This window comes from Haplochromis burtoni, unplaced genomic scaffold, assembly GCF_018398535.1.
Source record: "Haplochromis burtoni strain Fernald_Lab_line unplaced genomic scaffold, NCSU_Asbu1 Contig_70, whole genome shotgun sequence".
NCBI lineage: Eukaryota > Metazoa > Chordata > Actinopteri > Cichliformes > Cichlidae > Haplochromis > Haplochromis burtoni.
The window spans coordinates 1074372-1101535 of record NW_024582431.1 but is presented as its reverse complement, the minus strand read 5'-3'; the positions used below and the strand labels follow the sequence as shown (position 1 = coordinate 1101535).

Here is a 27164-nt window from a genome sequence, read left to right as displayed (position 1 = left end):
GTTTCTAAAGTGTACTCATCTGTTTTGGTAATGAATCTGCCCGTACCTGCATATTTCTCAGCACCTGTGCCAGGTTTGATTCATGCTTTATCGGTTACAATGCCAGGAAGTCTCAGTTTAAAAATTTTTTTTCCAAGTGTTGTTTAGACAGCATGTTGCGTATAAGATCAGAGCTCATGAGAAACCTAGCACCAACTCCCCCAGGGTTTGGTGCATTTTTTCCCCTTTGAGCTTCCAGTGGGAGTTTTTTACATACTCACTGTGAGGATATTAGTTTAGAGGAATTATCTTTCATTCACTGTTTTCATAATATGAGTGCTGGCATGCCCGCTGAGACGCTACATATTAAAGGTGATTAAGGGTTATACAAATAGACTAGACATGTCTTTATCTCCACTCAAGTCAAGGGAAAACTGTAACTCACAGACACTTAAAGACCGTAAAAGGCTATAATAAACACCTAGTCTTTAACACTTAACAAAAACAAACTTATTTCAGCTACACAAAGGCTTATTTTTCTTAAATGGTGTTTTAGAAAAACAAAGTAGAACTGATAAGGAGATGAACTGATCTGCAGGATTAAATCTTAGCTGTTTTTAAAAGAATATGAAATACTGATTGCTTCATCAACCTGATGATGCAGAAGCATTCTGTTACTCATAAATACACATTGTTTCGTTGTTGTAATGACCCTCAGGGCTTTATTCAGACCTTCACAAGACAGTGACAGAGAAAACACTAACTTTAGTGTAACCACACCTTTGAATGTTAAGTTTGTCTAAATGTCTGTGCTGGACCCCACCCTTTGCATACAGGCTCTTAAAAAATAATCTATTTCCTTTAAAAGGACAAAAAAAACCCATCATACATGAGGAATGCTTTAACCTAAGTGCTAAAATGATTTGGAGATGGGGGCAAAGCTACTGCTAGCTGCTTGACTTTGACCATGCAAAGTTACTGCTGGTTGCCTAGCAGCTTTCCTGCACTCTGGCCCACAATTATATCTTTATAAATGTCATAAGTAGAATTTATAGTAAGATGCACGTTTCACTCCAATGCGCCTAATAAATTGTGCAATACTGATTCATTTCAAGATTTTAAGTAAGAGGGACTGATAGCTCTGTGGCTAGTTCTGGTCATGTGACCCGTGTCTTGCGGGCATTAACAACCCATCGAGATTTTTTTGCATCATATTTTGGGCATAGGCATGAAAGTGGCATTGCCGCGCTCGTCAAATAACACGATGAAAGTAAAAAAAGTAAACTAAAGCAAAGGTGAGTTCTAGTTTGAAGGTTAAAATGAGCATTAAGAGCTTCTAACAGTACAGATGTAGTCTAGACAAAAATCTGTATCTGTAATTTTTTAGGTAGCTTATGTAACCCAGCTAAGTATAGAGTGGCCAGATTCTGCCCCTTAAACAAAGTACAAAAGAAGCATGATTCACTTTTCCCTCTGACTGTAAACTGACCCCCCTGTGCTTCTTTCGTCTCCCCCAACTGACACCAGATGCTAGAGCACAGAAACTGGCCGGAGCCCAACACTGAGATAACGACAACGCACACATGTGTGCACACTGAACCACCCACACATTCATGTGCTAACACATAAGTTGCTTGCACAATTTGTTGGGGCTCTGTGTCATCGCTCAAGAACTGTGACACAGTCCAAAACCAACAAAAAGAGCGGACACACACACGCAAACACACACGTACGCACGTGCACACGCACACAGGATACAAGACTGAGGGGGGATGTTGTGTGTGATAATAGTGAACAATGGGTGCTGATGTATTCTCTTGACTGAAAAGACAGAAAACAATGTTAGTTAGTGGGTCAAAGCTTGTTTAATGCATTCAGCACCCAGTAACACATGTATTTATTACACATTCTTTTTATCTAACTGAGAGCCATCACAGTGACAAATTAACATGTTAGTGAAAAACATTGGTCATAAATTAAATTAAACAGTCCACAATCATTTATTATTCTTTTTTGCCTTTAAGCTGTTTAAAAACTTTACCTGTTCGGTATAGACAAATGCGTGGCGTTACAGCAAAATCTTTTGCAAACAGGAGATTAATCAAATTGTTCATCTGTAAAACGCACTGTAAGGTTAAAGGCTGTGAGATTAAATGCTCCATTTGGACTAACTCTACTACAGCTTGATTTTATCATCATGTGGATTGTAAAGTGAAAGAGACTCATGGAAACTTTTGTTTTTGCAAAGTGCTCATATGAATGTTGACCTATGGTGGAACATCAAAAAAATAAATCTGGAGCCTTTCCATTTACAGTGAGATACCAAATGGGTGGTGTGATCATGACTATACTGGCAGGTATTTATAAAAGCATACACAAAAAGTATTAATACAGAAACGCACAAAGATATGCACACATAACACTCGCAGAAATCCCCACACATTAACACTCCTCACACACACACACCCACACACACACACACACACACACACACACATTAAAAAGACAAAAAAATTCATAAGAGTTCCCTCACAGGGGTGTGCAGAAACCAAACCCTGGTCCTTAACAGAAAACAAATGTCGCTTTAAAGCTGTAACAGAAAACTCCCTGCCCAGTTCTCCACCTTGCCCCTCCCATTCAGGCCCGCCCCACACCAGCAGCACTATATCAACAGCCTGCCTCTCTCCATCAAACCCCAGAGTCCTGCCGCAGTCTACAGCTGTGTAACGGTTCTTTCTTTTTAGCGTCCTCTCTTGACCAGCAGACAGCCATCATGTCTATCATCAGACAAACCCGCACTTTCACATCGAGTGCTGCTCCCCAGAAGGCCCATAGTGTGTCTGGGTTCAGCCTCAGATCAACACCTCGCATCTCTGCTTCCAGTGCACGTTTTGTGTCCTCATCAGGCGGCATGGGGATGGGTGGCAGCATGGGGATGGGTGGCGGCCTGAGCATGGGTGGCGGTGGCTTTGACCTGTCAGGTGCCCTGGACCAGGGAACAGTGCGCCTGAACGAGAAGGCCACCATGCAGAACCTGAATGATCGTCTGGCCTCCTACCTGGAGAAGGTCCGCTCTCTGGAGGCAGCCAATGCCAAGCTGGAGAAACAGATCAGAGAGTACTATGAGAAGAAGGGACCAGCAGCTGAGAAGGACTACAGCAAGTACTGGGACATCATCAACGGCCTGAGGGACAAGGTATGTGTGTACCAGCTTAACTGCTTAAATACCAGAAAATTCAAATATCTGTTGTGCTGTAAATGGTTAACAAGTAAGCGTTTTAAAAATCAAGATACATGATAGGCATAATGACAGACTGCATAATCTATTGTGCTACTGAATACTTGGTGTTTTAGTGGACAGTTAACAAATATGTATTAATTCCAAAATCTCAAATTAAGCAAGGAAAACTGACACATTTTGAGTGACACTGTTTGTGATCATTTTGTTTAGCTGCAACACTTCAGACAGTGTTGCAGCACAGAGGAACTGCATGTTAACAGTTAACATAAGTATGCAAAGCTAGCAACAGATCAAAATCAAAACCAGCCTAAGCTAACTAATGTATAGTGATGTAACCGATACTAACTCACAATGTTGTTCTTCTCTTAAGATCCATGCCGCCACAATGGAAAATGCCAACATCCTGCTCCAGATTGATAACTCCAAACTGGCTGCTGATGACTTCAAGACCAAGTAAGCAAGAACTGTTATAATTTTGTGGACTGACTGTCCTTGTAAGATTAAACACAATGGCTTAAAGTGGCTGTTGTCTCATATCAGTGTTCTCTACTTTTAAAAAATGATTAGATTCGAGCATGAGCTGATGATGCGCCAGTCAGTTGAGGCTGACATTGCCAACCTCCGCCGCCTGCTCGACCAGACCACCCTGACAAAGGCTGACCTGGAGATGCAGATCGAAGGCCTGCAAGATGAGCTGGCCTACCTGAAGAAAAATCATGCAGAGGTGATTTATAGATATCTTGAATTTACAAGCCATCAGTTATATACACACTGCTAGATGAATCATCTATTCTATAGAGCTGAATAAACTGAAACAATCAAACAGATCTAAATCCCTCTTTTTTCTCTGTTTGTTCAGGAGCTGGCAGCACTGCGTTCTCAGCTTACAGGCAATGTCAACGTAGAGGTAGATGCCGCACCTCAGCAAGACCTGAACAAAGTTCTGGAGGAGATCCGTGCACAGTATGAAGCAATTACCGATAAACATCGTCGCGATCAGGAAGCCTGGTTTAATGACAAGGTAAAAAGATTTTCACATAAACAAAGTCATTATATCCCACACATTGCAAATGACTAGGTTTAGGCCCGCAGCAGTCTATCCTGTAATTAAATACAATCTCTGAAGCCAAGATGAGTAACTACTATCATCTAACTTTGTCTTTATTTCCTGCTTTAGTCGGCAACCCTGACAAAAGAGATAACCATCCACACAGAGACAATCCAGACGTCCAAGACAGAGATCAGTGACCTACGGCGCACACTGCAGGGCTTGGAGATTGAGCTGCAGTCTCAGCTTAGTATGGTAAGAAAAACATGAAACCCCAAACCATCTATTCACATCTCACTGATATTGCCTTATATGATCAAAATCCCCACATTGCTGTCTTGTGTAAAAGAAATGAAGAAAGGGACGATGACAGAGGGTGTGGAGCAGAGGGGAGGGCAGGAAAGGAAGGTTTTTTTTGCAAGAATGAAGAATGAGAGAGAGCGAGTGAGCGAGATAAGAATGATTGGAGCAGTGAAGGAAGGAGGGAAGGCCTCATGGTCAGGAAAACATTTCACAGACATCTGTCCAGATTCTGGGAGACATAAAAGAGTTTAAAGAAAGCTGAAGGAATGCTGAACTGGATGGCTCAGAAGCTGTACTCCCACAGATTATCTGTGCTCAGCTGGAGTTAGTCACTGAACACTCCCTGCAACAAACACACTCAGGGAGAAAAAGACACATGCACTTAAATGCATTTGCCTTTTATACTTTCATAAAGGGAGATAAAGCAGTATAGAAAAACATATATACCTAAGAACAAATATACCTAACACACTGAATTGTTTGCACGTATTGCTAACATGATTTAGGCATCACTACTTGTGTGCCCTAATTCTGCTTTTCCTCCCACTTTAACAGAAAGGGGCTTTGGAGAACACGTTAGCAGAGACAGAGGCTCGATACAGCGCCATGCTCGCCGGCTTCCAGAACCAAATCAACATGCTTGAAGCAGAGCTAGCCAACGTTCGTGCCAGCATTGAGCAACAGGGCCAGGACTACAAGATGCTTCTGGATATCAAGTCAAGGCTGGAGCAGGAAATTGCAACCTACAGGAGCCTGTTGGAATCAGAAGAGTCCAGATAGACACAGGTGAATGTGCTTTTGAGACTCCTTACGTGAAAATGCACTCATTTCTTGCACTGTACTTCTTTTCTCACTGTTAGACCAATTAGTACAGGTAAGTAATGTCTTATTTAACAAATACCACGAAGACTTGATGGGTTCCTGTAATAAAAGCTAGAAGCACAGCATAAATTTTTTTTTCTTTTAACAGGGGGCTGAAGTACCACAGTCACAACCACCACTGTGTGCACTTCCAGCTAGGAGCTCCAGCTGGCAGGACAAGCTGTTCTTAGACACACACACTCACACACACACACACACACACATATACTCTCACAAATAAAAGATTTTAAATGAGAGGAAACTGTACTGAAAAATGTTGAAAAAAAAACCTGTTTAAGAGTTCACGATCCAAGTTTGCAAATCAGAAGACGAAATTCCTGATGTACTGTGTGTGTTTGTGTGTGTGATGTCTCTGAAAAATAAATCTGCCAGTGAATATAAGAGTTGTGTTGTTTTGTCACTTTACTGATCTTTCAGAACATACTCAGAGTACACATTTTTCACCCTCCATAACATTGCTCTGTTTATGCAGTTGCAATGGCAACCCATAACTTGTGGGAGGTGGGATATGGGCTTGTGGAAATCTGTGTTACATAACAGCACTGCTTTCAGGAAAGGGTGAACAATGGTTAACAGCTCAGTGTGGAAAGCACTGGGACTTAGAGGAGAAGCCGGGCAGAAATCTATGGCAAACTTGATGTTAGAAAAATTCAAACATGACAAGAAACTCAAATGAAGCAAATGATCCCAAGTCTTACTCAGAGAAAGACACACCCAGATGGTTGACTAATCCTTGCCCCATGTGGGTTTTCAAAATTTTTTATATGAAGTCTGTGTAACTACTGTCACCTGGAAACAAGAACACACACCGGCCAGGACAGAAACACAGAGTGGAAATACAAACAGCCTTTAACTGAACAAAGAGAGTCATTGTGCAAACACTGTGCTATCAGTACTGAACTCTGCCCCCTTTTATGAAGTCTGAGGGAAGCCAAATGACCAGTGTGGGCTGTCATGATGAAAAACTGTTAAGGGTGGGGTTGCTGCTAGCTTATTGTATGTTTCGTGTGAAAGAAAGAAAGAAAGAAAAAGAAAGAGAGACAAGATTTCTGCCTATTTGTGTGTGTGTTAAGTCACAGCCTCTGAAATTAGAGCGAATTCTCAAGTGATGGTGTAATGCTTGTTGGCAAGAAGAGAAGTGGATTAAATTGCAACTTCTACCCCTCTCTAAGGAGATTCTCTCACCCATATTTGGACCCATTTTTGTTGCACATCAGAGTCTGTCCACACTGGTATAAAGATAAAAATTCACAGCAGAGGTCATAAAAACGCGTTGAACCAACTCCAGACTATTTTACTCAGATTATTGCTAACCCGCTGGAACCATCTTTAGAAAACTCTGGAAAGCAACTGACTGACAATTTGTAATGAATGTTTTTTTCAGTGATTGAAATGTGCTATGATGTTTTCCTTTTTTCATCAAGCAACTTTTATATTTGTAGTGCATTATCAAAAATCTGTGTCAGAGGGTCCAGCAGCAGTTCTGAAGAGTCTCAGACTTAGACAATACAAAGTTTCCTAACATGCACATGTTCTAATAATAATCCAAAGGGTTTAATCTCATACCATTACATTACAAATGTTACCTTAGGGCAGGTCAGCCTTTACATCTATTACTGCTTAAAATGACAGTATACTGCTGATGTGCTTGAAAGCATTTGTGAAGATTGAAATGCATTAAAAAGATTAATCTGGGTCTGAAATTTGAAGCCCCCACTTAAGTGCTTTGAACCTGCATTTTTTCTATTGACTGGAAAAAGGGGCACTCCTCTGGTTGCAAAATAAAGTCACTGGAGTTTGTGAAATAATGACCCTATTGCTCACTTGATCTTTAAACTCTGTAAAAACTTTCCTGAAGGATTTATGGTCTCTATTGATTCTTCACTGCTTATCCAGTTCAAGACTGATGGAGCCTATCCCAGCAGTCCCAGAGGTGGAGTAGAGCACCAGTCTATCCCCAGTCCAGGGCAGGTAGACAATCATTTGCACTTACAGCCAATTTAGAATCACAAATTAACCTAACAGACATGTTTTTGGACTGTGGGAGAAAGGTCAAGTGTCCAGAACTAACCTATGCAGGCAGAGGGACAACATGCAGATTAATAAAGACAAGCCCCAATTGGCTGGTGGATTCCAGCCCAGGATCCTTTTGCTGTGAGGCAGCTGTTCTAACCATTGCACCACTGTGCTGTCGTTTCAGTATAAACTTTCCTGAAGAGTTTAGGATCTCAATCACTATCTAATGCAGCGTGGTACACTTTTGTAAATTATGAAACTATCCATCCATCCATCTTCATCCGCTTTATCCGGGGCCGGGTCGCGGGGGCAGCAGCCTAAGCAAAGAGGCCCAGACCTCCCTCTCCCCAGCCACCTCCTCCAGCTTATCCGGGGGAATACCAAGGCGTTCCCAGGCCAGCCGAGAGATATAATCTCTCCAGCGTGTCCTGGGTCTGCCCCGGGGCCTCCTCCCGGTGGGACATGCCTGGAACACCTCACCCAGGAGGCGCCCAGGGGGCATCCTTGTCAGATGCCCGAACCACCTCAGCTGGCTCCTTTCGATGTGGAGCAGCAGCTGCTCTACTCTGAGCCCCTCCCGGATGGCCGAACTTCTCACCCTATCTCTAAGGGAGAGGCCAGCCACCCTTCGGAGGAAGCTCATTTCTGCCGCTTGTATCCGCGATCTCGTTCTTTCGGTCACTCCTTGAATCGCTACCTTATCGTGGTGGAGGGGTTTGTGTGTCCCAGGGATCCCAGGGGCTATGTTGTCTGGGGGCTTTTGCCCCCTGGTAGGGTCTCCCATGGCAAATTGGCCCTGGGTGAGGGACCAGACAAAGAGCGATTCATAAGACCCTTATGAAAAGGACACCGAGGGAACAGTTTACCCTGCCCGGGATAGGGTTACCGGGGCCCCGCCCTGGAGCCAGGCCCGGGGAGGGTGCCCGAGGGCGAGCGTCTGGTGGCCGGGCCTTAGTCCATGGGGGAAGAGGAGACATGGGCCCATCCTCCCGCAGGCCCACCACCCGCAGGAGGCGCCATAGGGGTCGGGTGCATTGTGTGCCAGGTGGCGGCCAGGAGCGGAGGCCCTGGCGGACTGACCCCCAGCTGCCAAGACAAGAATTATGAAACTAGTAACAGTAAAACATGAGGCACTGTATGCTTTAGCGTGTGGCTATACAAGTTGCTCAATGTCAGTTCAAGGCTACAAAATGTCATGGTGGCTAGACCCATCCTTTATACTGCTCAAAAATCAGGTCTCAATGGGAAAAAAAACCCATACTGGATATCTATATGGACATGGACTGGGTAAGAGGATGATTCACATCATTTGATGTACATGAAAATTATCAATCTACAGAGGGCTGAATTCAAAGACACCAAGAAAATCAAAGTGAAAAAATGAAGCAGCGGGCTAGTCCACTTTGCCAGAATTTCATTGTAGCAACAATTGTACACAGTAGTTTGTATGGCCCCCATGTGCTTATATGCATGCCTGACAATGTCGGTGCTCCTAATGAGACGACGGATGTTGACCTTGGAAATCTCCTGCTTGCATACTCTTGCTACATGAGGTTGGGCCTTGTTGTGTCAATGGATCCAAGGATTTTATCCAGATCCCTAATGGCAGTCGGGGGGCTGTTGTCTAGCCCGTAGAGCTCTGATCCACTGACCCATCATCAAACCAGCTAACTATGATGTAAGCAGCTGAGCATTCTCCACAACTTCTCCTGACCTGTTAATGCATCATGTGCTCAGGGATGTACCTGCCAATTCTGGTAACAGACCAAACAATGGTCTCTAACTGCAAGTCATTTTGTATGGTTGTGGCAGTGCTTCTTAGTCTTGAAACTGTGCTGGGTGACACAGCAAACCTTTACTGTGTTTTCTTTGAAAGTAAAATCTCAGCCCACATAAATATATCAACAGCAGTGATCACAAAACGGTGTATAACTGAACACAGTAGTGCAATCTTTAACCAGGTCTTCCCATTAACACCTGACCTGTCCAGAGGGTCAGTCAATGAGCTCGTCAATAGCTTCAATGCTAACATGTTAAATGTAATGGACACTATTGCTCCCATTAAGGTGAAGGTTATCTCTGGAAGGAAAAAGTCTCCATGGAGAAACTCCACACTAGTGAAAAATGAAAAAAGAGAGTGTAGGAAAGCTGAGCGCAGATGGAGAAAAACAAACCTCCAGGTTCATTATGACATCTATAAAGAGAAACTTCACAATTATAATTTACAACTGAGGAGTGCAAGAAGGTCCTACTTCTCTGACATCATCACTAAAAACAGCCATAATGCTCGGGTCTTATTTTCTACAGTTGACAGGCTAACAAACCCTCCTGTGTCAGTGGCAGCTGAACTTCATTCGACCATGGCCTGCAATGACTTTGCCAAATTCTTCACAGAAAAAATCCAAAAAATTAGACAAGCAATTGGTACATCAACAGCAGATCCAGGATATGTACTGTGTCCACCGAAAAACTGTTTAAACACCATGAAACAGTTTCACCCTATTAACAGCAAAGACCTGGAGGACATCTTAGGTCAACTGAACTCCTCCTCTTGCTGTTTAGATGTCCTGCCAACAAGTTTTTTCAAAAAGGTCTCAAAGACTTTGGAGTCAGACCTGTTACAGATCGTCAACTTTTCTTTAATATCAGGTGTGTTTCCAGAACCACTAAAAACTGCTGTAATAAAACCTATACTGAAAAAGGACAATCTTGACAAGACACAAATGAACAACTACAGGCCGATCTCAAATCTCCCATTTTTAAGTAAGATCATTGAAAAAGCAGTTTCTCAACAGCTCAATTACTTCTTAAAACAGAATAACTGCTACGATGCCTTCCAGTCAGGTTTTAGACAGAACCACAGCACTGAAACCGCTCTGACCAAAGTGTTCAATGACATATGTCTGAATACAGACAGTGGAAAAATGTCAGTCTTAGTTTTACTGGATCTCAGTGCAGCATTTGATACAGTTGACCACAACATATTACTCAAACGACTGGAGAACTGGGCAGGTCTTTCAGGAACTGTACTAAACTGGTTCAAAACATACTTAGAAAACAGGAAATACTTTGTATCAATAGGTAACTTCACATCTGAGCAGACAAGTATCACATGTGGAGTTCCCCAAGGTTCCATCTTGGGACCCCTTCTGTTTAACATTTACATGCTCCCACTGGCACAGATTATAAACAACAACAAAATAAACTACCACAGCTATGCAGATGACACACAAATATATATCACAATGTCACCAGGAGACCGAGGCCCTGTACAGGCTCTTGGTAAATGCATTGAGGAAATTAATGACTGGTTGTGCCACAATTTTCTCCAGCTAAACAAAAACAAAACTGAGGTAATAGTCTTTGGCGCCAAAGAAAAACGATTACAGGTCACCAGAGAACTTCAATCTATACACCTAAAAACCACAAACCAGGCGAGAAATTTGGGTGTAGTGATGGATGCAGACCTAAACTTAGAAAAACACATTAAGACAATAACAAAATCAGCTTACTATCACCTCAAGAATATTTCAAGGATAAAAGATCTGATGTCTCAACAGGACCTGGAAAAACTAGTCCATGCATTCATCTTTAGTAGGCTTGATTACTGTAACAGCATCTTTACAGGTCTACCTAAAAAATCAGTCAGACAACTACAGCTCATTCAGAACTCTGCTGCTCGAGTCCTCACTAAGACCAAAAAAGTGGACCACATCAGTCCAGCTCTGAGGTCTTTACACTGGCTGCCTGTCCGTCAGAGGATAGACTTTAAAGTTCTGATGCTGGTCTATAAAGCTCTGAATGGTTTAGGACCAAAATACATCAGTGACCTCCTGACCCAGTATGAACCTTCCAGATCCCTCAGGTCATCTGGATCCGGTCTTTTATCAGTTCCCAGAGTCAGAACCAGACACGGAGAAGCTGCATTCAGCTTTTATGCTCCTTATATCTGGAACAAACTCCCAGAAAGCCTCAGATCAGCTGAAACACTCAGTTTATTTAAATCCAGGTGTGGAGTTTCTCCATGGAGACTTTTTCCTTCCAGAGATAACCTTCACCTTAATGGGAGCAATAGTGTCCATGACATTTAACATGTTAGCATTGAAGCTATTGACGAGCTCATTGACTGACCCTCTGGACAGGTCAGGTGTTAATGGGAAGACCTGGTTAAAAATCGCACTACTGTGTTCAGTTATACACCGTTTTGTGATCACTGCTGTTGATATATTTATGTGGGCTGAGATTTTACTTTCAAAGAAAACACAGTAAAGGTTTGCTGTGTCACCCAGCACAGTTTCAAGACTAAGAAGCACTGCCACAACCATACAAAATGACTTGCAGTTAGAGACCATTGTTTGGTCTGTTACCAGAATTGGCAGGTACATCCCTGAGCACATGATGCATTAACAGGTCAGGAGAAGTTGTGGAGAATGCTCAGCTGCTTACATCATAGTTAGCTGGTTTGATGATGGGTCAGTGGATCAGAGCTCTACGGGCTAGACAACAGCCCCCCGACTGCCATTAGGGATCTGGATAAAATCCTTGGATCCATTGACACAACAAGGCCCAACCTCATGTAGCAAGAGTATGCAAGCAGGAGATTTCCAAGGTCAACATCCGTCGTCTCATTAGGAGCACCGACATTGTCAGGCATGCATATAAGCACATGGGGGCCATACAAACTACTGTGTACAATTGTTGCTACAATGAAATTCTGGCAAAGTGGACTAGCCCGCTGCTTCATTTTTTCACTTTGATTTTCTTGGTGTCTTTGAATTCAGCCCTCTGTAGATTGATAATTTTCATGTACATCAAATGATGTGAATCATCCTCTTACCCAGTCCATGTCCATATAGATATCCAGTATGGGTTTTTTTTCCCATTGAGACCTGATTTTTGAGCAGTATAAAGGATGGGTCTAGCCACCATGACATTTTGTAGCCTTGAACTGACATTGAGCAACTTGTATAGCCACACGCTAAAGCATACAGTGCCTCATGTTTTACTGTTACTAGTTTCATAATTCTTGTCTTGGCAGCTGGGGGTCAGTCCGCCAGGGCCTCCGCTCCTGGCCGCCACCTGGCACACAATGCACCCGACCCCTATGGCGCCTCCTGCGGGTGGTGGGCCTGCGGGAGGATGGGCCCATGTCTCCTCTTCCCCCATGGACTAAGGCCCGGCCACCAGACGCTCGCCCTCGGGCACCCTCCCCGGGCCTGGCTCCAGGGCGGGGCCCCGGTAACCCTATCCCGGGCAGGGTAAACTGTTCCCTCGGTGTCCTTTTCATAAGGGTCTTATGAATCGCTCTTTGTCTGGTCCCTCACCCAGGGCCAATTTGCCATGGGAGACCCTACCAGGGGGCAAAAGCCCCCAGACAACATAGCCCCTGGGATCCCTGGGACACACAAACCCCTCCACCACGATAAGGTAGCGATTCAAGGAGTGACCGAAAGAACGAGATCGCGGATACAAGCGGCAGAAATGAGCTTCCTCCGAAGGGTGGCTGGCCTCTCCCTTAGAGATAGGGTGAGAAGTTCGGCCATCCGGGAGGGGCTCAGAGTAGAGCAGCTGCTGCTCCACATCGAAAGGAGCCAGCTGAGGTGGTTCGGGCATCTGACAAGGATGCCCCCTGGGCGCCTCCTGGGTGAGGTGTTCCAGGCATGTCCCACCGGGAGGAGGCCCCGGGGCAGACCCAGGACACGCTGGAGAGATTATATCTCTCGGCTGGCCTGGGAACGCCTTGGTATTCCCCCGGATAAGCTGGAGGAGGTGGCTGGGGAGAGGGAGGTCTGGGCCTCTTTGCTTAGGCTGCTGCCCCCGCGACCCGGCCCCGGATAAAGCGGATGAAGATGGATGGATGGATAGTTTCATAATTTACAAAAGTGTACCACGCTGCATTAGATAGTGATTGAGATCCTAAACTCTTCAGGAAAGTTTATACTGAAACGACAGCACAGTGGTGCAATGGTTAGAACAGCTGCCTCACAGCAAAAGGATCCTGGGCTGGAATCCACCAGCCAATTGGGGCTTGTCTTTATTAATCTGCATGTTGTCCCTCTGCCTGCATAGGTTAGTTCTGGACACTTGACCTTTCTCCCACAGTCCAAAAACATGTCTGTTAGGTTAATTTGTGATTCTAAATTGGCTGTAAGTGCAAATGATTGTCTACCTGCCCTGGACTGGGGATAGACTGGTGCTCTACTCCACCTCTGGGACTGCTGGGATAGGCTCCATCAGTCTTGAACTGGATAAGCAGTGAAGAATCAATAGAGACCATAAATCCTTCAGGAAAGTTTTTACAGAGTTTAAAGATCAAGTGAGCAATAGGGTCATTATTTCACAAACTCCAGTGACTTTATTTTGCAACCAGAGGAGTGCCCCTTTTTCCAGTCAATAGAAAAAATGCAGGTTCAAAGCACTTAAGTGGGGGCTTCAAATTTCAGACCCAGATTAATCTTTTTAATGCATTTCAATCTTCACAAATGCTTTCAAGCACATCAGCAGTATACTGTCATTTTAAGCAGTAATAGATGCAAAGGCTGACCTGCCCTAAGGTAACATTTGTAATGTAATGGTATGAGATTAAACCCTTTGGATTATTATTAGAACATGTGCATGTTAGGAAACTTTGTATTGTCTAAGTCTGAGACTCTTCAGAACTGCTGCTGGACCCTCTGACACAGATTTTTGATAATGCACTACAAATATAAAAGTTGCTTGATGAAAAAAGGAAAACATCATAGCACATTTCAATCACTGAAAAAAACATTCATTACAAATTGTCAGTCAGTTGCTTTCCAGAGTTTTCTAAAGATGGGTCCAGCGGGTTAGCAATAATCTGAGTAAAATAGTCTGGAGTTGGTTCAACGCGTTTTTATGACCTCTGCTGTGAATTTTTATCTTTATACCAGTGTGGACAGACTCTGATGTGCAACAAAAATGGGTCCAAATATGGGTGAGAGAATCTCCTTAGAGAGGGGTAGAAGTTGCAATTTAATCCACTTCTCTTCTTGCCAACAAGCATTACACCATCACTTGAGAATTCGCTCTAATTTCAGAGGCTGTGACTTAACACACACACAAATAGGCAGAAATCTTGTCTCTCTTTCTTTCTTTCTTTCTTTCTTTCTTTCACACGAAACATACAATAAGCTAGCAGCAACCCCACCCTTAACAGTTTTTCATCATGACAGCCCACACTGGTCATTTGGCTTCCCTCAGACTTCATAAAAGGGGGCAGAGTTCAGTACTGATAGCACAGTGTTTGCACAATGACTCTCTTTGTTCAGTTAAAGGCTGTTTGTATTTCCACTCTGTGTTTCTGTCCTGGCCGGTGTGTGTTCTTGTTTCCAGGTGACAGTAGTTACACAGACTTCATATAAAAAATTTTGAAAACCCACATGGGGCAAGGATTAGTCAACCATCTGGGTGTGTCTTTCTCTGAGTAAGACTTGGGATCATTTGCTTCATTTGAGTTTCTTGTCATGTTTGAATTTTTCTAACATCAAGTTTGCCATAGATTTCTGCCCGGCTTCTCCTCTAAGTCCCAGTGCTTTCCACACTGAGCTGTTAACCATTGTTCACCCTTTCCTGAAAGCAGTGCTGTTATGTAACACAGATTTCCACAAGCCCATATCCCACCTCCCACAAGTTATGGGTTGCCATTGCAACTGCATAAACAGAGCAATGTTATGGAGGGGGAAAAATGTGTACTCTGAGTATGTTCTGAAAGATCAGTAAAGTGACAAAACAACACAACTCTTATATTCACTGGCAGATTTATTTTTCAGAGACATCACACACACAAACACACACAGTACATCAGGAATTTCGTCTTCTGATTTGCAAACTTGGATCGTGAACTCTTAAACAGGTTTTTTTTTCAACATTTTTCAGTACAGTTTCCTCTCATTTAAAATCTTTTATTTGTGAGAGTATGTGTGTGTGTGTGTGTGTGTGTGAGTGTGTGTGTCTAAGAACAGCTTGTCCTGCCAGCTGGAGCTCCTAGCTGGAAGTGCACACAGTGGTGGTTGTGACTGTGGTACTTCAGCCCCCTGTTAAAAGAAAAAAAAATTTATGCTGTGCTTCTAGCTTTTATTACAGGAACCCATCAAGTCTTCGTGGTATTTGTTAAATAAGACATTACTTACCTGTACTAATTGGTCTAACAGTGAGAAAAGAAGTACAGTGCAAGAAATGAGTGCATTTTCACGTAAGGAGTCTCAAAAGCACATTCACCTGTGTCTATCTGGACTCTTCTGATTCCAACAGGCTCCTGTAGGTTGCAATTTCCTGCTCCAGCCTTGACTTGATATCCAGAAGCATCTTGTAGTCCTGGCCCTGTTGCTCAATGCTGGCACGAACGTTGGCTAGCTCTGCTTCAAGCATGTTGATTTGGTTCTGGAAGCCGGCGAGCATGGCGCTGTATCGAGCCTCTGTCTCTGCTAACGTGTTCTCCAAAGCCCCTTTCTGTTAAAGTGGGAGGAAAAGCAGAATTAGGGCACACAAGTAGTGATGCCTAAATCATGTTAGCAATACGTGCAAACAATTCAGTGTGTTAGGTATATTTGTTCTTAGGTATATATGTTTTTCTATACTGCTTTATCTCCCTTTATGAAAGTATAAAAGGCAAATGCATTTAAGTGCATGTGTCTTTTTCTCCCTGAGTGTGTTTGTTGCAGGGAGTGTTCAGTGACTAACTCCAGCTGAGCACAGATAATCTGTGGGAGTACAGCTTCTGAGCCATCCAGTTCAGCATTCCTTCAGCTTTCTTTAAACTCTTTTATGTCTCCCAGAATCTGGACAGATGTCTGTGAAATGTTTTCCTGACCATGAGGCCCTCCCTCCTTCCTTCACTGCTCCAATCATTCTTATCTCGCTCACTCGCTCTCTCTCATTCTTCATTCTTGCAAAAAAAACCTTCCTTTCCTGCCCTCCCCTCTGCTCCACACCCTCTGTCATCGTCCCTTTCTTCATTTCTTTTACACAAGACAGCAATGTGGGGATTTTGATCATATAAGGCAATATCAGTGAGATGTGAATAGATGGTTTGGGGTTTCATGTTTTTCTTACCATACTAAGCTGAGACTGCAGCTCAATCTCCAAGCCCTGCAGTGTGCGCCGTAGGTCACTGATCTCTGTCTTGGACGTCTGGATTGTCTCTGTGTGGATGGTTATCTCTTTTGTCAGGGTTGCCGACTAAAGCAGGAAATAAAGACAAAGTTAGATGATAGTAGTTACTCATCTTGGCTTCAGAGATTGTATTTAATTACAGGATAGACTGCTGCGGGCCTAAACCTAGTCATTTGCAATGTGTGGGATATAATGACTTTGTTTATGTGAAAATCTTTTTACCTTGTCATTAAACCAGGCTTCCTGATCGCGACGATGTTTATCGGTAATTGCTTCATACTGTGCACGGATCTCCTCCAGAACTTTGTTCAGGTCTTGCTGAGGTGCGGCATCTACCTCTACGTTGACATTGCCTGTAAGCTGAGAACGCAGTGCTGCCAGCTCCTGAACAAACAGAGAAAAAAGAGGGATTTAGATCTGTTTGATTGTTTCAGTTTATTCAGCTCTATAGAATAGATGATTCATCTAGCAGTGTGTATATAACTGATGGCTTGTAAATTCAAGATATCTATAAATCACCTCTGCATGATTTTTCTTCAGGTAGGCCAGCTCATCTTGCAGGCCTTCGATCTGCATCTCCAGGTCAGCCTTTGTCAGGGTGGTCTGGTCGAGCAGGCGGCGGAGGTTGGCAATGTCAGCCTCAACTGACTGGCGCATCATCAGCTCATGCTCGAATCTAATCATTTTTTAAAAGTAGAGAACACTGATATGAGACAACAGCCACTTTAAGCCATTGTGTTTAATCTTACAAGGACAGTCAGTCCACAAAATTATAACAGTTCTTGCTTACTTGGTCTTGAAGTCATCAGCAGCCAGTTTGGAGTTATCAATCTGGAGCAGGATGTTGGCATTTTCCATTGTGGCGGCATGGATCTTAAGAGAAGAACAACATTGTGAGTTAGTATCGGTTACATCACTATACATTAGTTAGCTTAGGCTGGTTTTGATTTTGATCTGTTGCTAGCTTTGCATACTTATGTTAACTGTTAACATGCAGTTCCTCTGTGCTGCAACACTGTCTGAAGTGTTGCAGCTAAACAAAATGATCACAAACAGTGTCACTCAAAATGTGTCAGTTTTCCTTGCTTAATTTGAGATTTTGGAATTAATACATATTTGTTAACTGTCCACTAAAACACCAAGTATTCAGTAGCACAATAGATTATGCAGTCTGTCATTATGCCTATCATGTATCTTGATTTTTAAAACGCTTACTTGTTAACCATTTACAGCACAACAGATATTTGAATTTTCTGGTATTTAAGCAGTTAAGCTGGTACACACATACCTTGTCCCTCAGGCCGTTGATGATGTCCCAGTACTTGCTGTAGTCCTTCTCAGCTGCTGGTCCCTTCTTCTCATAGTACTCTCTGATCTGTTTCTCCAGCTTGGCATTGGCTGCCTCCAGAGAGCGGACCTTCTCCAGGTAGGAGGCCAGACGATCATTCAGGTTCTGCATGGTGGCCTTCTCGTTCAGGCGCACTGTTCCCTGGTCCAGGGCACCTGACAGGTCAAAGCCACCGCCACCCATGCTCAGGCCGCCACCCATCCCCATGCTGCCACCCATCCCCATGCCGCCTGATGAGGACACAAAACGTGCACTGGAAGCAGAGATGCGAGGTGTTGATCTGAGGCTGAACCCAGACACACTATGGGCCTTCTGGGGAGCAGCACTCGATGTGAAAGTGCGGGTTTGTCTGATGATAGACATGATGGCTGTCTGCTGGTCAAGAGAGGACGCTAAAAAGAAAGAACCGTTACACAGCTGTAGACTGCGGCAGGACTCTGGGGTTTGATGGAGAGAGGCAGGCTGTTGATATAGTGCTGCTGGTGTGGGGCGGGCCTGAATGGGAGGGGCAAGGTGGAGAACTGGGCAGGGAGTTTTCTGTTACAGCTTTAAAGCGACATTTGTTTTCTGTTAAGGACCAGGGTTTGGTTTCTGCACACCCCTGTGAGGGAACTCTTATGGAATGTGTGTGTGTGTGTGTGTGTGTGTGTGTGTGTGTGTGTGTGTGAGGACTGTTAATGTGTGGGGATTTCTGCGAGTGTGTATGTGTGCATATCTTTGTGCGTTTCTGTATTAATACTTTTTGTGTATGCTTTTATAAATACCTGCCAGTACAGTCATGATCACACCACCCATTTGGTATCTCACTGTAAATGGAAAGGCTCCAGATTTATTTTTTTGATGTTCCACCATAGGTCAACATTCATATGAGCACTTTGCAAAAACAAAAGTTTCCATGAGTCTCTTTCACTTTACAATCCACATGATGATAAAATCAAGCTGTAGTAGAGTTAGTCCAAATGGAGCATTTAATCTCACAGCCTTTAACCTTACAGTGCGTTTTACAGATGAACAATTTGATTAATCTCCTGTTTGCAAAAGATTTTGCTGTAACGCCACGCATTTGTCTATACCGAACAGGTAAAGTTTTTAAACAGCTTAAAGGCAAAAAAGAATAATAAATGATTGTGGACTGTTTAATTTAATTTATGACCAATGTTTTTCACTAACATGTTAATTTGTCACTGTGATGGCTCTCAGTTAGATAAAAAGAATGTGTAATAAATACATGTGTTACTGGGTGCTGAATGCATTAAACAAGCTTTGACCCACTAACTAACATTGTTTTCTGTCTTTTCAGTCAAGAGAATACATCAGCACCCATTGTTCACTATTATCACACACAACATCCCCCCTCAGTCTTGTATCCTGTGTGCGTGTGCACGTGCGTACGTGTGTGTTTGCGTGTGTGTGTCCGCTCTTTTTGTTGGTTTTGGACTGTGTCACAGTTCTTGAGCGATGACACAGAGCCCCAACAAATTGTGCAAGCAACTTATGTGTTAGCACATGAATGTGTGGGTGGTTCAGTGTGCACACATGTGTGCGTTGTCGTTATCTCAGTGTTGGGCTCCGGCCAGTTTCTGTGCTCTAGCATCTGGTGTCAGTTGGGGGAGACGAAAGAAGCACAGGGGGGTCAGTTTACAGTCAGAGGGAAAAGTGAATCATGCTTCTTTTGTACTTTGTTTAAGGGGCAGAATCTGGCCACTCTATACTTAGCTGGGTTACATAAGCTACCTAAAAAATTACAGATACAGATTTTTGTCTAGACTACATCTGTACTGTTAGAAGCTCTTAATGCTCATTTTAACCTTCAAACTAGAACTCACCTTTGCTTTAGTTTACTTTTTTTACTTTCATCGTGTTATTTGACGAGCGCGGCAATGCCACTTTCATGCCTATGCCCAAAATATGATGCAAAAAAATCTCGATGGGTTGTTAATGCCCGCAAGACACGGGTCACATGACCAGAACTAGCCACAGAGCTATCAGTCCCTCTTACTTAAAATCTTGAAATGAATCAGTATTGCACAATTTATTAGGCGCATTGGAGTGAAACGTGCATCTTACTATAAATTCTACTTATGACATTTATAAAGATATAATTGTGGGCCAGAGTGCAGGAAAGCTGCTAGGCAACCAGCAGTAACTTTGCATGGTCAAAGTCAAGCAGCTAGCAGTAGCTTTGCCCCCATCTCCAAATCATTTTAGCACTTAGGTTAAAGCATTCCTCATGTATGATGGGTTTTTTTTGTCCTTTTAAAGGAAATAGATTATTTTTTAAGAGCCTGTATGCAAAGGGTGGGGTCAGGCACAGACATTTAGACAAACTTAACATTCAAAGGTGTGGTTACACTAAAGTTAGTGTTTTCTCTGTCACTGTCTTGTGAAGGTCTGAATAAAGCCCTGAGGGTCATTACAACAACGAAACAATGTGTATTTATGAGTAACAGAATGCTTCTGCATCATCAGGTTGATGAAGCAATCAGTATTTCATATTCTTTTAAAAACAGCTAAGATTTAATCCTGCAGATCAGTTCATCTCCTTATCAGTTCTACTTTGTTTTTCTAAAACACCATTTAAGAAAAATAAGCCTTTGTGTAGCTGAAATAAGTTTGTTTTTGTTAAGTGTTAAAGACTAGGTGTTTATTATAGCCTTTTACGGTCTTTAAGTGTCTGTGAGTTACAGTTTTCCCTTGACTTGAGTGGAGATAAAGACATGTCTAGTCTATTTGTATAACCCTTAATCACCTTTAATATGTAGCGTCTCAGCGGGCATGCCAGCACTCATATTATGAAAACAGTGAATGAAAGATAATTCCTCTAAACTAATATCCTCACAGTGAGTATGTAAAAAACTCCCACTGGAAGCTCAAAGGGGAAAAAATGCACCAAACCCTGGGGGAGTTGGTGCTAGGTTTCTCATGAGCTCTGATCTTATACGCAACATGCTGTCTAAACAACACTTGGAAAAAAAATTTTTAAACTGAGACTTCCTGGCATTGTAACCGATAAAGCATGAATCAAACCTGGCACAGGTGCTGAGAAATATGCAGGTACGGGCAGATTCATTACCAAAACAGATGAGTACACTTTAGAAACCTGTTAAAAACACAGTGGTTGACCTCATGTCTGACTTGGGTTGGTCAATCAAGTTGGGTGTTTTCACTAAAACCAAAATTATGACTCATATATTCACAGCAGGTTATAATCTCCATGACAGGTGACTCACACAGACACCTTTCTTCTTAATGTCCATTTTTATTTAAGTATCAATGCAACCTTCAGTTACAATGTATTCACTACGGTGATGTGATGCATGTGACGACAATGTCTTCAGACCTGAGCTTCAAACTCAAATTGATGACCTTTTTGTTATCAAGCTGATGATGATTGAGAACAAAGTCTATGCTCAGTGTTTACTAAAACATCCTCCAGAGTCCTCCATCAGTGGCCTAATAGATAAAGCGAAATCATTTAAATCCTGTTAGCCGCCCCTTCTACCTAAGGTGTCTGAGCGTGTCCTTTATGAAGCTTTTATTCATACTGAGTAATTTACTATCTCATCCAGTAAAAATATTACTCCACCTCCACCTACTTCAAAACCCTCAGACAAATTGGCTTACTGCTTACTTGCCAAGAAGTCAACATGAAGATAAGATCACCTGATAAAGACTGTTTACAACCTGCAACCTGTTCAGATAACACTCTGTTTCATGACTTGCTTGACAGCTTTTGTGACTATTTTTCTATCACAGTATTGCTTTTCTTTCTTCTGTGTATATCATGATAAAAGTTCATGAAACAACAATGCACTCTACTACCTGCAGTCTTGAACTTCATTCTATTCGTCTGAATGAAAATCTGTTTTCTGGCTATGTTACAGCCTTTCATTGAGGTCCCACAGTTGCATTTCGTTTTAATAATGTAGACTGACTGATATGAAATTGCCCTTTTTTTTTAAATGCTTATTTTTAAAATAATAGTCTGATCAAGATTAACTCAATTTGAGCTGTATGTGGCTCTTAGACTAAAATTCATTACCCATGTTTTAAGTCCTTACATCTAAAATAAACCACAAATAATGACTGCATAGTGAAGCAAACTTGCAGCTAACAGTAACAGGGGGAACAATAAAGTGCTCCATTCATTGTGTTCAGTTTCCTTTTCTCAGCTGTAAGGACTAATGAGATGGTTTCTATTCAATGTTAAAACAAAAAGAGTCACAACCTAAGAACATGAGAGGAAGCCCACTGTTCTCCTCAAAGTTACCGTAGACTCAAAACATCAAAATACTCCACTATTTGGAAGACTGTTTGTAGCATAGCAACTACAAGGATGGCAGTGTGCATGCGTCACCGTGTATACCTGAACCTTATCTATTGTATTCTGCAGTGTTCTGGATGGTTTGGATTCCTTTATCTGAACATAACCGAGCAAAGTGTCCTTGCTGTCAGTTTCGTTGTACAATGAGAATAACAGTTGGCTGGTGTTCCCATGTCTTTCACAACCAGGCTACTTTCTTTATTAATAATTGGCACATTATATCATATCAGGGCCGTTTTATTCTTTTTTATTGCCTCTTGAAATCTATTGCACACATGAACCAAATAAAGTTTAATTATTGCCTTTTTATTCGTAGATTACACCAGATCAAATGTATCTCATCACACTCGTTTTTTAACACATCTCTTGTATTTGATACCTGCAAAGCATTTTATTCATCGGAGTTGGTTTTTACAACACGCTGTAGACAAACTGCAACGTTAACAACAGAATTATGGTGTATCCTCTTGTATTCTCTCAAGTGATGGACTTACACATGCATGTGTCAGACACGGGGACTTCTTCAAACTGGCCAGGTCATGTGAACTGCTGAAATCATTTAGCACTGTTTTAACAAAATGTTCACTTGTCCAGTATTTTGATTTAAGAGCAAAACTAATCAAATTCAGCTGCACCTTGTGATTTGTGATAACTAGCATCTACACTAACAGGTAAAGATATGCATGGAAGGTTAATAGATCCACAGTTATGTCACCCGTTGGTGTGTAAAGATGCAGTTTAGTTTAACAGAAGAGAGGAAAGTGTTAGATGATTCAGCTAACTTTGTTGGCAAAATGCGGAAATCTGTATCGGTGCATCTATTAAAAGTACTATTTGGACCTGCATGAATGCAAATACTCCAGTTTCGCTCGCCAACAGGATATTAGTGCACTGGCCAGACAGAAAGCCATAATTCGCAAAATAATTTTGGAACATTTCAGCACATGTTGGCATTCTAAATTAACCTCAAGTGGCCACGATAGGAAGTGTGATTTTTGGCACTTAATCAATGGATCATTGTTCAGGTCGAGGTTGCTCAGTAAACACAGAAAAATACAATAAACAGTGTCTGTGATAGGCTCATTATTGTCATGTTACCATGCTGACACTGGCATTTAGTGCAATACAACTAAAGCAATGGGACAAAAGACATGGTTGAAAACAAAAGTAAAGCTGTAATTAAGTCATTCTTATTAGTTTCAGCATCTGGTGTGCAGTTGTTTTCAGGGAATACAAATTTAATAATTCAAGGTATTTGTGCAGAATATACTGTGCAGCCTTACTGCACCAGAGTGTGTCAATATTAACTCAGCAATTAATGAGAACAGTGTCATTGCATGTTTGTCTGGATCTATCATCTATTAGGGAGCTCCCAAGTTATATGAACAAATAAAGAAATAAATAAAACATCCTCAACGTCTAGCTATGAATGCAACTCCGTCTTGGTTACAGATATACAATGCACAAACAGTAGGGAGTGGAGCTCATTGCAGAGAAAGTATGAATCACAGTCTGTATGGAGCAACACAGTCCTTAGAGTCTCTAAATGTACCACACCCTTCCACAGACATTATCAGATACACTTTAATTATCAGGTCCGTACCACACAATCAGCAATATTTCTGACAAAGGTCCTGGGCTAATTTATTGACTGGAAATTCAAAGTGTGAGTGTACCAACCTGTGTGTATATCTATATGGTGGATTTTGTGTGCTCGGTTTATATTCCCTCTCTCATCATGCAGTAAATCATCAGCTGTGCATAAAGACTCACTCATGTCCATTCATCAACAGTAGTTTGAGCAAACTGAAGTGTGTTGACCCACCATGGTTCATTCCAGCAGTGAAGCCACTGTTCAATGTTTTAAAGGAGAGCTTCTTCTCTTCTCAAAGTACTACAAGCACTTTCTGGATTCTACTTAATTACCTCAGAGTTTGGTAAGTGCAGCTAATTTAGTGCACCTAAAGCTACCCTCTGCAGAAAATGAAGGAAAGAAAAGTACAATTTAACTTCCATCTGCTTACATGCTTGGTCTGTTGTCTATTCTAAAAACATCTAATACTAAATATATAAAGAAACTATTAGAACATAAAAAGATTAGACACAGAGACACAAGGAGAAGGTCAGATAAGGTCTTGTTGGGCTAATGTACTCTCACAGGGCCACACCCTGCATACAGGTGAGATTCTCAGTAGAAGTGCACCATCTAGTGATATCCAAAGGTATCACTTTTGTATCACACCCAGAACTGCTCACTGTGTAGATTATTAAGCATGTTTTCAGTGACTCACCCTGCCACACCCAAAGGGGTCATGAAAGTTGTGTAAAGTGAGAGCAGCAGGTATGCTAAACTTAATTTTCCAAAAGACAGTTCGTCATCATCTTCCTCTCTTATTGAGGCATCTGATAGATAAATACAGTCAATGATAAAAGGAAATTGATGCTGTAACATTATTAGTTTAATAATAGATAATCTTGCAGTTAAAACATGAATATCACGTCACAAAACAGGCACACAGTCTTGCTCTTCCCTGAGACGCACAGAGTCACATACAAAGTGTGTAACTATTCAGCACACGCCCATTCGCAAGTATGCACAGAGTATCCAACATGTAATGACAGCTGCAGAATGTTTCTGATTTAATGACTAAAAGAAGCTGAAGACTAAAAAGAAAAAAAGGTGCACAGTGGAGCTCTGGATCTTTATTGCAAGTCAAAATGTGGGTTCCTTTTGATCTGTCTGCCTGGTCTTCTTGTTGAAACGGCAAAATTAAGTGGGTGTGGAGAGCTGATGGAAGGTGGTGAGCCCATGCTTGGTCAGGATTGGTCTAAAGTTGAATCTTGTAAATTCTTCTCTTGCCCACCCCTTTAAACACTGGATGATCATTTAACCATACGATATAATCATTTAGATCCATTGCTATCTCAGATTTGGGATCAGTGGGATTTAAACTGATAATGCTGTGACATTGGAATTCACTCTTCCATAAATCGATTACATTTACCCTCGTTGAACAGCTGCTGTTACCATCTATGAACTCTTATTTTCAAAAAAGAAGTTTTTCAACTTTTTAAAAAGCATGCAAGTGTGCCTAGATATGCAATCAGATATACAAATCAGTGAACCTGTAGTAACACCACAAGGCATTGGCGGGAAGTGCAACATTTTTTTCATCTTAAACTGAACTAAAAGATCTTTCAACAGTGACCTGAGGAAAAGTTTTTGAAAGGATTATGGTAACGTGAAAAGTTGTCCGTCAGGTCAACCAAGACTATCAGGTTGCTTCTTCACTGGATGGCTGTTAAGCCCCCGAGGCTTTGAGGAAAGCAGGCTGACTTTCCAAAACTGACTGTGTTGCTCAAAATCTGTCAAAATAAATTGAATAAATATGATACATAAGATATCCTATCATGAACTAGATGAGATGACATGAATAAAAAACACATTAAGAACTGAACGATTTACTGCAATGTGAACAAGGTATTCTTGTATCCTCATTGTTTGTACCTTATAGTTACAGTTTTTTGCTGGCAATCAACATGAGCTCAGTCATGTGAAATGTTTTCAAAGTCTTGATGACATCATGTGAAAAACTAAATACACCCAATGATTTAATAGCTTGTTGAACCACCTTAAACAGGAATAACAATAAAACAGCTGGTATTTGTATGACCTTATCAGTCTTTCACTCTGTTGTGGAGGAACTTAGACCTGCTCTTCTTTAGAGATTGCTTCAATTCATATGGTCTATGCGTAATCGTTTATGCACAGCTCTGTCAGTCTGACTACAGCATTTCAGTCCAGATGGGGACTGTATTTCAACTGGAACATTGCAACACCTTGATTCTTTTCTTTTTCAGCCATTCTGTTGTAGATTTGCATGTATGCTTGGGATTATTGTCTTGCTGCATGACCCAGCTTGTGCAAAACTTTAGCTTTTGGACAGTTAGCTTCACATTTGACTGTAGAATACTTTACTCTTTTCAGAAAGAAGAGGATGTAGAGTCTGACATGCAGCTCAGGGTTTTTTTTACTGTTTCTCTGAGCTTTGCACAATCAGGGCTTTGGGTGAATTTTTTTGCGAGTTTCACTCAAGGAAAGATTGAAGCATTTTGTTACCACATAACTGAATACTCCAGACCAGCATACTAACAAGATTAGCTTTTTTTAAAGGTCGTCACACTTGTTGATGATGCTAAACGGAGATATAACACACACACACACAAACAACACAGTCTAAAATTGGACTACTAAGTCAAGTGTTTAAAACAGGAATCACCTTATCAATAATAATATTATTTATTAAAAAAATATAGTTTGTAGTTTCTGTGCTTCTAATGCTACTTTCTCTCTTGCAAAACAGACTGAGACTGACTGTCATTCCTTAGATGCAAATCAACCATCACTCATTCCTTTTTCTGGCCTCTCCCAGCTTATCGGTGTGACTGCTGAATGAGGAAGCTGAAGAGCTCAAATGATGGCAGAGAGGCAGCCAGGCTATGTGACTGAATGATGATAGGTTGGTGGGGGGAGGGGGTACAAGGTGATTGTTTTCTCTCATGAGTATGGCCTGATAACTACAAACCAGTAAAACCAGCTGGCGCATTCTCGATAGGTTAACATCTTACTTTTGCAAGTTGTTTATGCAATTAGTGAAACATATTACATTTATCAGTAACCTACTTGTTGTGGGCCCAAAAGATTGCTAATACTTTTATAAGACAATCAGCTGTAAGCGCTAATTAAACATAAATTTCTATTAGGTATACTTTCTCTAAAATGCCAGAGACATTCCACTTAGGACATGTTTGTGTTTTAGTGTCTCGCTCTGTGGATCTTACTTGATGCCCCATCAGCAAATTAACATACTCACAATGGCAGTGGTGACAA

General features: G+C 41.9%; 2 protein-coding genes across 2 annotated transcripts; one reads left to right on the top strand and one right to left on the bottom strand.

The window, feature by feature from the left end:
• Positions 1 to 2661: 2661 nt before the first annotated feature.
• Positions 2662 to 5834, top strand: LOC121814658 (keratin, type I cytoskeletal 13-like). The gene is made up of 7 exons (XM_042221597.1): positions 2662 to 3175; positions 3591 to 3673; positions 3788 to 3944; positions 4080 to 4241; positions 4398 to 4523; positions 5127 to 5357; positions 5542 to 5834. The coding sequence occupies exons 1-6, from the start codon at positions 2753 to 2755 to the stop codon at positions 5349 to 5351; spliced, it is 1176 nt and encodes a 391-aa protein (XP_042077531.1). The 5' UTR covers positions 2662 to 2752; the 3' UTR covers positions 5352 to 5357; positions 5542 to 5834.
• A 9396-nt stretch (positions 5835 to 15230) lies between these two features.
• LOC102307626 (keratin, type I cytoskeletal 13) lies at positions 15231 to 18405 on the bottom strand. Its single transcript, XM_005925032.3, has 7 exons — positions 17890 to 18405; positions 17392 to 17474; positions 17121 to 17277; positions 16824 to 16985; positions 16542 to 16667; positions 15708 to 15938; positions 15231 to 15523 (listed from the first exon to the last, which is right to left on the bottom strand). Exons 1-6 carry the CDS (start codon positions 18310 to 18312, stop codon positions 15714 to 15716), a joined length of 1176 nt encoding a protein of 391 aa, XP_005925094.1. The 5' UTR covers positions 18313 to 18405; the 3' UTR covers positions 15231 to 15523; positions 15708 to 15713.
• Between the last annotated feature and the right edge of the window lie 8759 nt (positions 18406 to 27164).

What these genes read in the sequence shown, in the direction of transcription:
- LOC121814658 (XM_042221597.1), top strand. Translation starts at nt 2,753, where the DNA reads ATGTCTATCATCAGACAAACCCGCACTTTCACATCGAGTGCTGCTCCC. An exon ending in GCTGATGACTTCAAGACCAA is followed by an intron (nt 3,674 to 3,787) that starts GTAAGCAAGAAC and finishes AAAAATGATTAG; the next exon opens with ATTCGAGCATGAGCTGATGA. An exon ending in TGCAGTCTCAGCTTAGTATG is followed by an intron (nt 4,524 to 5,126) that starts GTAAGAAAAACA and finishes CCACTTTAACAG; the next exon opens with AAAGGGGCTTTGGAGAACAC.
- LOC102307626 (XM_005925032.3), bottom strand. Translation starts at nt 18,312, where the DNA reads ATGTCTATCATCAGACAAACCCGCACTTTCACATCGAGTGCTGCTCCC. An exon ending in TCAACGGCCTGAGGGACAAG is followed by an intron (nt 17,475 to 17,889) that starts GTATGTGTGTAC and finishes TCTTCTCTTAAG; the next exon opens with ATCCATGCCGCCACAATGGA. An exon ending in AAGCCTGGTTTAATGACAAG is followed by an intron (nt 16,668 to 16,823) that starts GTAAAAAGATTT and finishes TTCCTGCTTTAG; the next exon opens with TCGGCAACCCTGACAAAAGA.